The sequence below is a fragment of the Lodderomyces beijingensis genome (assembly GCF_963989305.1).
Source record: "Lodderomyces beijingensis strain CBS 14171 genome assembly, chromosome: 1".
Classification (NCBI taxonomy): domain Eukaryota; kingdom Fungi; phylum Ascomycota; class Pichiomycetes; order Serinales; family Debaryomycetaceae; genus Lodderomyces; species Lodderomyces beijingensis.
The window spans coordinates 1,217,541-1,232,798 of record NC_089970.1 but is presented as its reverse complement, the minus strand read 5'-3'; the positions used below and the strand labels follow the sequence as shown (position 1 = coordinate 1,232,798).

The following is a 15,258-nucleotide window of genomic DNA, read 5'->3' as shown; positions in this document are numbered from 1 at the left end:
CCAACTTGAGATTGTTGGAATCTTGCAATGAGTAGCGAGAGAGAGAGAGAGAGAATTAGAGAGAGGTATCGACATGGAGCCGCTAGGCTGATAAAATACTGCTTCTTTTGGCTGTGTACCTCAAGAAAGGATACACATCTGCTCCTAGCAGAAAGAAACAAGAGCAAGCTCAGAGGTCATGGCGCTCAAGTTGAAGCTAAAGGTGCTGTCCACTGATTCTACCGCCCAGCAGCCGCAGCCGCAGAAACTGAAGCAGACACTGAAACTGAAACCGAAACCGAAGCTGTCGCCGCGAGATGAAAAACAACCCAAGATCCCCAAACTTAAAATCAAAGCACCAATCTCCTCTGCAGCAAAGCGGCCCCACGAGGCAGGACCTGGCGCTGAGGATGGCGGCGGGAAACCAAAGAAGCTAAAGCTCAGCTTATCCAAAAGCAGCCAGCCCACCAAGGACTCCAAGCTAAAGTTTGTGCCGCGGGTGAGAATCAAACCAACACGAGTTCCAGGTGAAGGGTACGACTCGGAGGCACCCGACGTGGAGGACGACCCCTTGATTGAGCAAGGGATAGTGGTTCGGTTTTTGGACGACTCGAACTTGGACTTTGTGCACAATGCCGTTGACTCGGGCGACTTGACGGGACTCAATGTCAAGTGGATCACCAAGGAAAAAGCCGTGGTGAATGTCAACGGGACCTTGTACTCGGCACGGTTGATCGACTTGCCCACAATCACCGAGATTTACAAGACCATCGACAAGAAGAACATATTCAAGACCTTTGACGTCTGCCAGATTCTTCTACTTCTCCACGTGATAGACCCTGCTCTGTTGAATTCCGAGAAAGATTTTGAAGTGCCAGAATCGTACCTTTTCGAGCATCCATTCTACAAGTACGTGAAGCGAAACGAGATAAAGAAACGGCGGCTCGTGCACAGAGACGGATTGCTTGGCCCATTCAAAGATGTTTACAGGCGGTTTCGGCCAACGAGGGCCGACCACCGAGTCATCCTCGATATCGAAGCTCGTGTTGATGAGCTAATCAAATTGGATGAACAAGCTGAAGAAAGCCATTTTGAGATTGTGGACGAGTCGACGCAGTCGCGTTTTGGACAGACTAGCAGCGCATCCTCAAGAGCTTCCACGCCTGCACCATTTGCTGGACGTGGCAGCACAACTCCTCAGCCGATGGAACAAGTGGAAGCCAGGACGCCAAAAGTGGAGACTAACGGCGAGGCACGTGAAGATGAGGAAGAAGGGGACGATTTTGAGCTCAATTTGGAAGAAGAGTTGAACCGAGCCCTCGACGACGAAGAATCTGCATCGATCCCCGCTGTCACGTTACCGGCACTGGTTGCAGACATTCTCAAGGACAACGAGGGCGGAGAACTCGTTGTGGAAGGAGTGGAAGAGGAAGATGGAGGTGAGGGAGAAGGTGAAGATGGAGGCGAAGGAGATGAGCAAGAAGAGGTAGGGGAAGAAGAGCTTTTTGGCGTGATTGATGACGAGGACGAAGAAGAGGGAGAAGAGGGAGAGGAGGAAGAGGAGGAAGAGGAGGAAGAGGAGGAAGAGGAGGAAGAAGATGAAGAGGAAGACGACGACGATGATGACGACGATGACGACGACGAAGAAGATGAAGGCGGAGACGATGGCCAGAACCGGGAGAGCTTGCTGCATGCTAAATTGTTGGAGGAGGAAATCGCCGAGCTTGAAAAAGCAGTCGAGCACAATAAGAAGAACTTGTCCACGGCCACCAACAAGATGATGAAGATGAAGTTTCAAAGTGTCTTTAATTCCTTGAAGGTGTCGTTGGAGCAAAAAAAGAGGGACTTGACAAAGGTACTAGACGAGCGCGACAACCAATCCAAAAACTCCAACTCAAAGCCCTTGCAGAAGCATGCTGAGGCCCAAGAAGATCTAGAAGATGAAGAAGAAGAAGAAGAGGAGGATGGTGAAGATGGAGAGGACGGTGACGGCGATGGTGAGGACGGAGAGGATGGTGACGGTGACGGTGACGGTGATGGCGATGGCGATGGTCAAGGCGAAGGTCACGACGAGATCAAAGCAGAGGCCAACTCGGACATTGATGATTTATTCTAGCGTTGGTTTTACGATGTAGTTTGAATAGTTTGATACAAGCCATTTGACTAGTCTTCATCTTTTACTAAGCAACGAAAGTGTATGGGAGGAAGGGGGTTCCGATGGAAGAGACAGTAATAATAAGTTGATAAGCAGAGCTCGCTAGCAACGTGTGTCCATTCATGGTAGTGCTCAACGGATTGGAGAAGCGGATTTTTTTCCCGTCTATCTCATCCTCAAATTTCCACACCTGAAATTTATAGGGACCACGGGCCATCTGGCAAAGCAGCACCAGGACTCAAGCCACTCGAGTGTTTCCCAAGCGGGACATCCAACAAGTCAACACACTGTACCAAGTCTAGCGAGGCTCAATATTTGTAAAAAAAAAAAAACAAAAAAAAAAAAGAGAAGACCCCGCCCAAGGAGATGTCCACAAATTCAATCAAATTACTAGCTAGCGATGTGCATAGAGGACTCGCAGAGTTGGTAGCCAGGAGACTCGGCTTGCACATTACTCCATGCGAGCTAAAAAGGGAGTCCACGGGAGAAGTGCAGTTCTCGATAGGTGAATCAGTGCGTGATGAGGACGTTTTCATTCTTTGCCAAATCGGCTCGGGAGAGGTTAACGATAGGGTCATTGAGTTGATGATCATGATCAACGCTTGCAAAACCGCTAGTGCTCGAAGAATCACCGTGATACTACCAAACTTCCCCTACGCTAGACAGGATAGGAAAGACAAGTCGCGTGCTCCCATCACGGCCAAGTTGATGGCCGATATGTTGACTTCTGCAGGATGCGGCCATGTCATCACCATGGACTTGCATGCCTCGCAGATTCAAGGATTCTTTGACGTGCCTGTTGACAACTTGTATGCTGAGCCAAGTGTGGTGAGGTACATCAAGGAGAAGATAGACTATAGAAACGCCATCGTCATTTCCCCTGACGCAGGCGGTGCCAAGAGAGCAGCGGGGTTGGCAGATAGACTCGACTTGAACTTTGCGTTGATTCACAAGGAGAGAGCCAAGGCCAACGAAGTCTCGAGAATGGTCTTGGTGGGAGACGTGAGCGACAAGGTCTGCGTCATTGTCGACGACATGGCCGACACATGTGGAACCTTGGCCAAAGCCGCTGAGGTGTTGTTGGACAACAACGCCAAGGAAGTGATTGCGATAGTTACCCATGGTATATTGTCGGGCAACGCAATCAAGAACATCAACAACTCGAAGCTTGAAAAAGTGGTCTGCACAAACACTGTCCCATTTGAGGACAAGTTGAAGCTCTGCAGCAAGCTTGACTCCATTGATGTTTCTGCAGTCATAGCAGAGGCTATTAGAAGGTTACACAACGGTGAAAGTATCTCATATTTATTCAAGAATGCTCCGCTATAAATCTATACGGTTTTTTTTTAAAAAAATAAAACAAATACAACGTTTCTTTCATGTTTTTTATGCTTTTTTGTTTCTTTGTATGTTTTACGTGTAATACTTTGCGCTTGCTCTTGAAAAATTTCGCATCGCACATGTTCGTTTAACGATTTTCCAACCCCACAGTTGATCTGCCACGAAAGCTCTCAAAAAGAGAACGGCATGAGCTCTGACAAACAGTATGCATATCAGGAGATACAGACCTTTACCGGTGATTAATACTAACTGAGATTAAGTCACACAGCCATCAAGGCATGTCTTTTTGGTACGTTTTTCTTCCTAACCGGGAATCAATGAGTAGGGAACCCCTCGTGCTAACGCTTTTTTCTAGACATGGATGGAACCCTTCTCAACACCGAGGACATATACACCGAGGCAGCGTCCGAGCTTCTAGCCAAATATGGAAAGGGCCCGATGACCTGGGACATCAAAATCAAGTTGCAAGGGAGACCCGGCTTGGAGGCGACCAAGATCATGATTCTGGAATACGACTTGCCGTTGACCGCAGAGGAATTTGCAGAGCAGGCCATGGAGATTCAAGCCGACAAATGGCACAAGTCGAGGTTCTTACCGGGAGCGTTGGAACTAGTGGAGCATTTACACAACAGCAATGTCCCGATTGCATTGGGGACCAGCTCAAACACGACCAATTTTGAGAGAAAGACTAAACATCTCGGACACGGGTTCAAGTATTTCCAAGAGCATATTGTCACGGGAGATGATAGCAGAATCCCAAAGGGTAGGGGCAAGCCGCACCCGGATATCTGGTTTGCTTGTTTGGCAAGCTTGAATGCGGAGCGACAGTCAAAGGGGTTGGAATTGTTGACGATCGAGCAGTGTCTCATCTTTGAGGACGGTATTCCTGGAGTGATATCGGGCATAGCTGCAAAGGCGCATGTCATTTGGGTTCCCGACCCGAGAGCCTTGGTTGTCCTTGACGGGGAAGAGCATGAAATCATTGGTGATAACGGTGAGATCTTGGCGAGCTTGGAAGCCTTTGATCGAGCCAAATACTACCTATAAAACATTGCCGACAATCACTGGAGAGAGAGCGTGTGTAACCGGAGTAGCGTAGACTGGAGTAGACTAGCATTAGAATTAGAATTTACAGGTGAGATTTGCACTTCTGAATCTTTGAGTTCTGAGCTCTGAGTTTTGGGTATTGGGTGTATGGAGAAGTGGCGGCAGTACAAAGCATATTATGTACTAGAGTGCGCGATCTTGCCTTCAAAACCTCCTCTAAACAAAACTACACACCTCTTTTACACTCACACCTCAGAGACCCCAAAAGTCCTACACCATAAACCGGGAGCCCTACCTCGTTGTTTGATATTTGAGGTCATGATAGGAAATGATTCATACCACATTGTAATTGACAATAAGCTAGACCAAACTTCGGCTGACGACTATAGAGCATCGAGCATGGAAGTGACAGAAATCGGAATAAATGCAGCAGCCAGCTTGAGGACAGCCGCCAATATCATCGAACCCATTCGCGCGAAGCAGATTGGGAAAGGAGTCATACGGCTATACCGAGAGTTTGAAGAAGAAGAACAGGGAGAAGCAGCAAACAATATCCGTGGCTCGTCGTCGTCGTCGTCATCGAAGCAAGTGGTGACAAAACCTGGAGACGACTCCATGCTCGCGATACTTGCAATTCCCACCTATTTCACAGCAACAGATCTACTAGGTTTCATAGGAGAAAAATACACCCATGGCATTTCCCACCTTCGCATACTCAAAAGCGAAAAGCCCAATAGGTTCTTGGTTTTGATGAAGTTCCGTGATATCATGAAGGCTGCAGAGTTCCAATACCATTTTGACGGCAAGAGCTTCAATTCGATGGAGCCGGAAACATGCCATGTCGTGTATGTCAAATCTGTGCAGTTGCACTATCCCACGCAAAATGAAGAAATACGACTGTTGATTCCGTTTTTGCTTCAAGACCCATTCACCTCGCCGCCTCAAGATGCAAGCGAGCCCATTGAAAAGCAGCTCCAAAGAGTAACCACCAATTCCACCATTGAGTTGCCCACTTGTCCCGTTTGTCTTGAAAAAATGGATGCAACCATCACCGGGTTGCTCACCATCCCCTGCCAGCACACGTTCCACTGCCAGTGTCTATCTAAATGGAGAGACGACTCTTGTCCCATTTGCAGGTACTCCCTCAACCCCGCGAGCGCGCGAGATCTAAAATTGGTCACGGGACGTTTCCGGAGACTCAGTAGAGGCGGCGATGGTTCAGCGACTGCAGCTACGTTGCTCCTGCAACCACAACAACAGCAAGAAGAAGAAGAAGAAGAAGAAGAAGAAGAAGAAGAAGAAGAATCTGAAAGCTGTGTCGACTGCGAGGTAAACTCGAATCTATGGATCTGTTTAGTTTGCGGAAATGTCGGTTGCGGCAGATATGCGCCAGAGCAACATTCTTTAAAACATTTCATAACCACAGGACATTGCTTTGCCATGGAGGTCTCGACAAGCCGCGTGTGGGATTATGCAGGAGACAACTACGTGCATCGATTAGTCACTAATGAATCGGATGGAAAACTAGTGGAGCTCCCGGACAAGGAGCAATCTGCTGATCTGAAGAGGCGCGACAACGAAGGAGATAAGATTGACGCAGTAGGATTCGAGTACTCGCAATTGTTGATCAGCCAGTTGGCGAGCCAGCGCGAGTACTACGAGGAGCTTTTGTATCATCGGGAGATCCAGAGCTCCGCTGCCAAACTGCGAGACCACAGTCTCAACAACGTCTCCAGCGCAGATCTGGACGCAGTGGCAGATTTGAGAACTCAGATTGAAGATTTGACTACGGAAGTAGCTGATCTTACCACCAGTGCCATCCCCGCACTCAAGGAGAAAATCCAACAAAAAGAAGCGAGATTAGGCGCAGTTGCAAGGGAACTCGCTACTTGCAACAGTTTAAATGAGGCATTTTCCAAGAAAATTGAGCACTTGTCAAACACAAACGCCGAGCTTAGGCAAATAATTGGAGAGTTGAACAAGGAGAAAGACGAATTGAAAGAACAAGTAACGGACTTAATGTTCTTTTTGGATAGCAGTGAAAAATTCAAGCATGAACTGGAAGATGTACGGCAAGGCACAGTTGTTATCCAAGAGCCTCCCAAGTCCACATCCACATCGAAGAAAAAGAAAAAGCAGAAGAAATAAGCTCTTTTTTTTGGCTGTTTTATTCGTTTTTTTTTTTTATTCCTTATTACGTTTCGAACAAAAATAAAAACTTTGGAGGGGTGGGAACGAAATCCAGTGAAAAAAATTATAATTTCGGAGACAAGAGAGAGAAGAGAAGAGAAGAGAAAGTGAAGGGAGGAGAGAGAGGGGAGGAACGAAGTATGAAGGGATTAGGGGAAAGAGAGGGATCGATCTAGAACAGAAGCCCGTCGACGCTCCAGCATGCAAGGTGTCGCAAGGTTTTTCAAATCATTCTTTTGATTGATTTCCTAAAATATTTTGTGGCTAAAATCTATTTATTTTTCTCACTCGTGCGGGAGAGCTTTTTAGCATCAACTTTATTTTGTGAACCCACATACCTCACAGAATTACATGCAAAACTGGCATAACTAAATTCAAGATTGATAGATATAATCGGAGATTTAGCTGTGAATGTTATAATATTGATACGTCAAAATTGTGAGGGTTGAATCACAAAAGATGCAAAAAAAAAAAAAAGATATACAATTCTATGATATGCTGTGTTAATTTTTTTTTTATGTGTTTTTTGCTTTGGAAGGTATTTAACAGCCATCCAGGTTAGATATAGGGCAGCATTTATCCAGGCTTTCTTTTTTGGATATTCAAGAGAGTTTTTTTTTTTGCCTTCAAATCAACGAGACAATTCAAAGTAGAAGAAGAAGAAGAAGAAACAGAAGAAGAAGAAAAAGAAGAAGAAGAACAAACAAAAAAAGCGCAATGAACAGAGGAGTCTGCCACGAGGCTGGGGCCATGCCCAGACTACCCTCTTTCCAGCAATTGAATGAAACCCTTAAGGATACTGATACGCTCACGGGGCCATCAGCAAAGAATGTGTTGCTGTACTCTTCAGCGTTCAAGAACTTGGCCTTGTATCAGGAGAGCAAGTCGGCAGCCAACAACACGAACAAAGCAGCAGCCACTAAAGCTGTTGGAGCCAACCCGTACAATATTGGGCCCGAGTATTCGTATGGGAACACAATCTACGGGCGTCATGAAAGTTACCCAAACCAGTACTACAGCCTAAGTTATGACGGCTACAGAAATAAACTTGACTCGACATCGCCCACGTCAATTGACGGTATGAGTAAATCGGACATTGCCGACGACGAAAAGATTGACGACTACAAGAGTCTTTCCAACCTGATTCACTTTTTGACAGAGTTTGAACTGAAGTGCAGGAGCACCAATGCCATGCGATACTGCAACTATGAGAACCAGGGACCGAATGCCAGTATGGTCTTGGACAGCATGAAGAATGTCAGCATCGATGACATTTTGAATACTTTAAAGAAGACCACGTCGCTATTGGAGAGTATGAGGCCCTCCAAGCATGAGCATGAGGCACAACAGGAGTACAACAGCTCGAGCAAGGAGTTGAAGGTGTTCAAGAGGGGGCTCAGCCATTCGCAGCTTTCGGAGATGGACAAGAGCAAGAAACCGAGAATACACCACTCGGTTTCGTTTCCATCGAGCAGCACCAGCAACAGCAACATCAACAACAACATCAACAACTTTAACAACAGCAACAACATCAACAACATCAACAACAACAACAACAGAGCTTTACCGTTTGAAATGAATAGTATCCCTCTTCATGAACACCTCTCCAATTACGTTCACGAAGCTCCACATCACGGCCATTTTGGAGCGAATGGAATGAGCGCAGATATGGGAATCAAGCCCGAGATAGTTTGCCAGCACTGCTTGTCGCATGAAACACCCGAGTGGCGACGGGGCCCCGAGGGAAGCAGAACCTTGTGCAACGCTTGCGGGCTATTCTATTCAAAGTTGATTAAAAAGTATGGGTTGCACGAAGCTGATAGAGTGATGCTAGAGAGGAAACAACGGGGGACTGTTAATGATCGCAGAATATTTTGACTAATACTAACTACGTAATTTTGAGGAGGAAGAGGAGGGGGGGGGAGAAAGAAAGAATGAATGAAAGGCGGTAAGTGGTGAATGCTAATACGGGCTTACTATTTGGCGATTGTTATTTTTTTGAGGGGGAGGGTGTTGTTTGGAGTGGGTGAATTTTATACTTCTTTCGTAATCCATATTAATTACCTCTTAAGGCCCCTTAAGGGGTAATTTTCTTTCTCTCTGGGTTATTCTTTGTTTTTCGGTTGTTGTTTTTTATACGCCGGACATTCTCCATCTCATCTCGTGGAGGGCTCTCACACATTTTTTTTTCTTTCTTTATACAAGGAAGATCAAAGTTTCGATATTTGTTGCAATAGATTCAAAAGCAAACTAAAGAACCCCCAGGTCCTTATTTTTACTTGTTCCCGCATACTATGCCTGATCCTAAGTCAGCGATAAGCAGCAACGAATATGCTTTTCCTCGAGGTGGGTCTTCGGCATTGACGCCGTTGGAAGTCAAGGAGATTGCCAACGAGGCCACGAAGGATGTCTTGTTTGAAGTTGCCAATGTGAATAAGAAACGGCAAGGTGATCAGAGTCTGGATAAGCAGCCCACGAGGAAGAAAGCGCGCAGGAGTAACAAGAAAGGCTCTAGTAAAGTTGACGAAGAAGGTGGTGGAGATGGCGACGAGGAAGGGGAAAAGGTTTCCATTGAATATCTCAACTTCAAGAATCTCACTCCACGATCCGTGGTATTTGGTCAGATTGCAGCCATCAACAAGTTGGACATCGTGCTAGCACTCGAGAATAACCTCGTGGGGTATATACCTATAACTTCCATCAGTTCGGTAATCAGTGAGCTCATTGAAAAATTTGAAGAGGAAAGTGAAGACGAAGAAGAAGAAGACGATGATGATGATGACGGAGAAAATGGCGATGAAAGTACCAGTGCAACGACATTTGCCTCCAAAGCAGAGAAGAAGTTCCCCGAGTTGAAAAGTATGTTCCAAGTTGGCTCCTGGTTGAAAGCCAAGGTGGTGGAAAACGAGCATACCTCCAGCAAGAAGAAACGGATCGAGCTCACCATCGAGCCGAAAGAAGTAAACTCGAGCATCGAAATAGACGACGACTTTGTGGTGGGGAACGTGTTGCAGTGTTTTGTCAAGTCCATCGAAGACCACGGTGTGATTTTGGACCCGGGCATCGCTGGGTATTCAGCGTTTATGTCGAATAAAGAATTAACGACTGCAGGCATCGATTCAAAAGAGCTTCTTCAACTGGGATCAGTTCTTGCCACCACGATAGTTTGCAAACCATCAGGGAGAATAATCACCGTCAAGCCCGTGAACCTGGCGGGTAAAAAACCCGCTGTTGTGTCGACGATTGCCTCGGTCGATTCGATCCAGCCCGGTATAGTCGCAGACGCATTGGTTAGCGAGATCACCGAGGATGGAATCGTTGCCAAAGTTTTCGGATTGGTGGATGCAAGCATCAACTTGGCACAATTGCACAACTTTAGCGTGTCGGATTTGAAACACAAGTATGCCATTGGCAGCAACATCAAGACTAGGATCCTTGCCGTTTTGACCAGGAACGGGGTCAAAAAATTGATTCTCTCTTTACTCCCCAGCATAATGCAATTGAATGATGGAACAAGGAAACAAGAGGCACTTGAAGCTTTTCCTATTGGCCATGTGTTTGATGAGGTGCAAGTGATTGGCTCCGACCGAAGTTACGTCTTTACTGAGTTTGGCTCAAAGTCGCTCTTGGGGCAAGTTCATCTTTCACACCTTGGCGACGATAAGAGCTTGCTCGACTATGCCGTGGGCAGCAAACACCGGGCAAGAGTGATTGGCTATAACACCATTGATTGCTTGGTTGTGCTCACGTTTGACGAAAAGACTATCGATGCCGATTACCTCAACGTTAGAGATATACCCTTGGGTACCCTACTATCCAACTGTGAAATTTCAAAAGTGCTCCCTGACAGTGGAGGAATCAATGTCAAGATTAATAATGAGTTTTCAGGTCTTGTCCCTGCTAATCAAATGTCGGATATCAAGCTACTTTACCCGGAGAGAAAATTCAGAGTCGGCGCCAAGGTGAAAGGAAGGCTTCTTGCGCATAGAGGCAAGATGCCGTTAATTACCTTGAGAAAGGCCTTGGTTAACCTTGAAGATGACGAGATTCTTCTGAGTTTCGACGAGGCTAAAATTGGGTTCAAGACCAACGCTATAGTAGACAAATTTGTTCATGGAGGTGTAATTGTTTCATTCTTTGGAATACTCAAGGCATTCTTGCCCAAGACTGAAATCTCAGAGACTTTTGTCGATGATGCCAGCAAATACTTGAAATTAGGTCAAATTGTTAAAGTGAAAATTTTAGATATCAACCAGGAGCAAAAGAGACTTGTGGTTACATTGAAGCAGTCGAACGAGTTGTCCTTGGCTCAGCAAAGTGAAATCTCGCAGTTGCTCCCTGGAAGATCTATTGTTGACGCCGTTGTGGTTGAGAGAAAGAACAATGCAGTCCTAATTGAGCTCGAAGGGTCAAACTTGCGAGGAGTTATCAATGATGGCCAGCTCTCCGATGGCAACTACGAGCTGAATCGAGCCTTGTTTAAAAAGATTGAGATTTCCAGCAAGATTAGCGTTTTGGTGTTGGAAAAAGATTTGAAAGCCAGGACAGTTATCGCCACTGCGAAGAAGTCGTTGATCGATGCCGCTAAAAGAGATCAGCTTCCACTCGATTTCGACGACATTCAACTCAACCGAGTCGTCAAGGGGTACATCAAATCGGTGACGAATTTGGGATTGTTTGTGGCATTCACGGGTAAATTGACGGGGTTGATCTTGGCCAAATACGCCACCAAGACCGCTAATGAAGACTTGTCAAAGAAATTCCACAAGTACCAGTCGATAACATGTAAGGTGTTGAGCATCGACAAGGAAAACAAGAGGTTTTTGTTGGCCTTGTCCAACTCCAATGAGTTGAACGATGAAGATTTGGTGAATCCCGTTGACACTACCAAGACCATCGTGGCAGACTATGCACCCGGTGTCATTACCAAGGCAATCATCAAATCGGTCAAAGGCACGCAGTTGAATGTGCAAATGGCTGATAATTTGCAAGGACGGGTAGACATTACTCAATGCTTCCAAAGCATCAAAGACGTCAAGAACAAGTTTCAACCGTTGGCAGCATTCCATAAAGGTGAAGTGGTGTCAGTTAAAGTCATTGGTGTCCACGATGCCAAAAACCATACTTTTTTGCCCATCACGCATAAGCGTGCCAACAAATACACCATTTTGGAACTCTCTATAAACGACTTGGACGCCAATGGCAAGAACTCGAATGGATCGGAGTTGAAGTTTCAAGATATCAAACCGGGTCAAGAGTTTTTGGCGTTTGTCAATAACATTGACCGCGGTTTCGTTTGGGTATCGATCTCGCTTTCCATCAGGGGCCGCATCTCGTTTCTCGATTTGACTAACGATGGCTCGGTTTTTCATGACTTTGAGAACAAGTACCCCATGGGCACTGCTATTCAAGTCCGAGTCAAGCACGTGGACGAGGAGCACAAGACCTTGTCTCTTGTGGCTAGAGACAATTTCGTTTCGTCGATTGACGATGTTGAACAAGGCCATATTTACCCTGGCCGGGTGGTCAAGGTTAAAGACAGCTATGTTTTGGTTGACCTTGGCGACAAAGTAGTTGCTTCGTCATTCATCACTGATGCGTTGAATGACTATAGTGACAAGTTGACGCATGCGTTCCGCAATAATGAATATGTCGCCGCCAAGGTTTTGGATGTCGATAAGGAGAACAACAAGATCTCGGTCTCGTTGAGAGATGAGCAACACGCCGCTGACAAGACCATCAACACAGTTGAAGATCTCTCTCGCGGCCAAGTTGTCAAGGGTTTCATCAAGAATGTGGCCAATAACGGTGTTTACATTTCCTTGGGAAGAGCAGTGCATGCTTTAGTGCGGGTCTCCGACCTAAGCGATGCGTATTTGAAAGATTGGAAGAAATTCTTTAAGCCTAATCAGTCGGTTGTTGGCAAGATTATCAATTGCAAAGAACAAGGCAAAGTTTTGATGACGTTGAAGGAGAGTGAAGTCAATGGCGATTTGAACATTTTGAAAAACTTTGATGATTTGGCCGTGGGGGATATTTTCGAAGGTACCGTGACCAAGACGACTGATTTCGGGGTGTTTGTGAAACTCGATGGCACGGTGAACATCAGTGGGTTATGTCACCACTCTCAAGTTGCTGAGACTGACATTGCAGATGTGAGCAAGTTGTTTGGAGAAGGCGATCGCGTCAAGGTTAAGCTATTGAAGATTGATCCTGTAAAGAAACAATTGTCGTTGGGAATGAAGGCATCTTATTTTGCCGAGGGAGGTAGTGGTGAAGCTGAAAACGAAGACGTTGAGATGGAAGATGCTGTAGATAGGGAGGAGGAGGAGGAGGAGGAGGAGGAGGAGGAAGAGGAAGATGAAGACGAAGACGACGAAAGTGGGGATGAAGATGAAGACGAAGACGTAATCATTGCCCCAGAAAATGACGACAAGGAATCGGGAGCAGAAGAAGATGATGATGAAGAAGATGAAGAAGAAGATGTATCATCTACTGCAATCACAGGATTATCAACCAACGGATTTGACTGGACAGCGTCGATCTTGGACCAAACCAGAGCTGACAGCAACGACAACGACGATGATGATGACGACGACGATGACGATTTATCAGCCGATGAGGATGAACCAAACGCAAAGAGCAAGAAGAAAAACAAAAGCAAAAAGAACCAAGCGAGACACGTTGAGGACAAGACCATTGATCTCAACACTCGTGCGCCGCAATCGACCTCCGATTTCGAGCGGCTCTTGATCGGCAACCCCAACAGCTCCATCTTGTGGATGAACTACATGTCCTTCAATCTCCAGTTGAGTGAGATTGACAAGGCGCGCGAAATCGGGGAGCGTGCTTTAGAGACGATCAATTATCGGGAAGAACAGGAGAAATTGAACATTTGGATCGCCATGTTGAACTTGGAGAATAGTTTCGGCAGCGAGGAAAGCTTAGCGTTGGTGTTTAAGAAATCGTGTCAGTACATGGACTCGTTCATCATGCATCAGAAATTGGTCAATATCTACATCATGAGTGAGAAATTCCACGAGGCCGATGAGTTGTTCCAGGCGATGGTTAAGAAATTCGGCAAGGACCACGTTTTGACGTGGGTTATATATGCGTCGTTCTTGTTGGATCAAGACCAGGACCAAGCGCTGAACAAGGTGCACCAGTTGCTTGCGCGGGCATTGAAGTCTTTACCGAAGCGCGACCACATTGAAGTTGTGCGCAAGTTTGCCCAGTTGGAGTTCAACAAGGGCGACGCGGAACAGGCGCGGTCCTTATTCGAAGGCTTGTTGGCTGATGCGCCAAAGAGAATCGATTTGTGGAACGTTTACCTCGACCAAGAAATCAAATTAAATGAGAGCAAGCAAGATGACAATGGCGGTAATGTGCAGAATATCAGAGATTTGTTTGAGCGAGTCGTTAGCAACAAGAAAATCTCCAGAAAGCAAGCAAAGTTTTTCTTTAACAAGTGGTTGAAGTTTGAAGAGAACAAGGGCGAGGAGAAGATGGTGGCTAAAGTCAAGGCCAAGGCTATTGAGTATGTGCAAAACCAAGAAGAGTCCACCCAAGCGTGATTTCTATTTTGGGGCCTGAGTAGGTGTGACTTATAAACATAGAAAGTATTTACCTGTACAATTCGAATAGAGTTTCTCGTAGAAAGTGCGTCGAGGTAGGTGGGGGGGGGATGAGGTTCAACTTGGAAAGTCCAAGACAACAACTACAAAAAAAAAAAAAACGACACAGCGATGCTCTTGGCGAGACCCTCGATAAGAGAGGTCTCGGGGTTTGTCACAAGAGAACAACTATCAAAATACACCACCGAAGTATTCAGTCGATGGATACCGTCCTGGAAATCTTGAAGCGTAGATAAAAGTTCAACATGAATAGAGGAGGGGGGTTAGATTCTCTCCACCCCTAACTACCCCTTAACTCCTCGCCTTTGCCCCTCGCCGCTCGCTCCCGCCAAAGCTCAGATACCCCATCCCCTGATCACATCAAGCCGCATAACACATCTATCCCAAAAACAAAAGCCAACACCTGCCAAAATCACGGACAACTACATCTCAAAATATATCAAAATACTTCAATCTTACATGCGTAATATAATATATCACGGGCGAGAAAGCACGTAGCAACAGCGGGGTTATTCCACATACATAGAGTGTTTAACGAGGTGCAAGGTGACTGTTAAGTGACATACCCTCCCACCCCATCACGAGGCGTAGATTTACGATCTCATATGGTTGAAAAAATAAAAAAAAAATTAATCTTGAACTTTCTTCCGCATCGTAAGGTTTTCCTTTCCTTTTTTCATGGTTGGGGGGGGGGATAATATTTTAGGTTCCGTATACATGCACCGGCATAACATTCACGAGATTCGGCCTGTTTGGGATGGCATCATGGTGATGATCGAGAGGGGTAAAAGCAAACAAAAAACAGGAATAAAATTTCGGCGGCGGGGGGCGACGGTGGCGACGGCGGCGGGTGATCATCGGAGAAAATGATATTTCTGGGCGTATTCGATGACAAGAAGGACGGGATCCATG

The 15,258-nt window shown here is 46.1% G+C and overlaps 6 protein-coding genes across 6 annotated transcripts; all 6 read left to right on the top strand. All coding sequences in view use genetic code 12, as the record gives it.

Annotated features, from left to right (window-relative positions):
* Positions 1-178: 178 nt before the first annotated feature.
* On the top strand, positions 179-2,095 carry LODBEIA_P05150 (uncharacterized protein; the record flags this gene model as incomplete). The annotated part of the gene is made up of 1 exon (XM_066975450.1): positions 179-2,095. The coding sequence occupies one exon, from the start codon at positions 179-181 to the stop codon at positions 2,093-2,095; it is 1,917 nt and encodes a 638-aa protein (XP_066827453.1).
* Positions 2,096-2,500: 405 nt separating this feature from the next.
* Positions 2,501-3,463, top strand: LODBEIA_P05140 (uncharacterized protein; the record flags this gene model as incomplete). The annotated part of the gene is made up of 1 exon (XM_066975439.1): positions 2,501-3,463. One exon carries the CDS (start codon positions 2,501-2,503, stop codon positions 3,461-3,463), a length of 963 nt encoding a protein of 320 aa, XP_066827452.1.
* A 198-nt stretch (positions 3,464-3,661) lies between these two features.
* LODBEIA_P05130 (uncharacterized protein) lies at positions 3,662-4,522 on the top strand (the record flags this gene model as incomplete). The annotated part of the gene is made up of 2 exons (XM_066975428.1): positions 3,662-3,710; positions 3,831-4,522. 2 exons carry the CDS (start codon positions 3,662-3,664, stop codon positions 4,520-4,522), a joined length of 741 nt encoding a protein of 246 aa, XP_066827451.1.
* Positions 4,523-4,840: 318 nt separating this feature from the next.
* LODBEIA_P05120 (uncharacterized protein) lies at positions 4,841-6,670 on the top strand (the record flags this gene model as incomplete). Its single annotated transcript, XM_066975417.1, has 1 exon — positions 4,841-6,670. One exon carries the CDS (start codon positions 4,841-4,843, stop codon positions 6,668-6,670), a length of 1,830 nt encoding a protein of 609 aa, XP_066827450.1.
* A 759-nt stretch (positions 6,671-7,429) lies between these two features.
* Positions 7,430-8,590, top strand: LODBEIA_P05110 (uncharacterized protein; the record flags this gene model as incomplete). The annotated part of the gene is made up of 1 exon (XM_066975406.1): positions 7,430-8,590. The coding sequence occupies one exon, from the start codon at positions 7,430-7,432 to the stop codon at positions 8,588-8,590; it is 1,161 nt and encodes a 386-aa protein (XP_066827449.1).
* Positions 8,591-9,006: 416 nt separating this feature from the next.
* Positions 9,007-14,286, top strand: LODBEIA_P05100 (uncharacterized protein; the record flags this gene model as incomplete). The annotated part of the gene is made up of 1 exon (XM_066975395.1): positions 9,007-14,286. The coding sequence occupies one exon, from the start codon at positions 9,007-9,009 to the stop codon at positions 14,284-14,286; it is 5,280 nt and encodes a 1,759-aa protein (XP_066827448.1).
* Between the last annotated feature and the right edge of the window lie 972 nt (positions 14,287-15,258).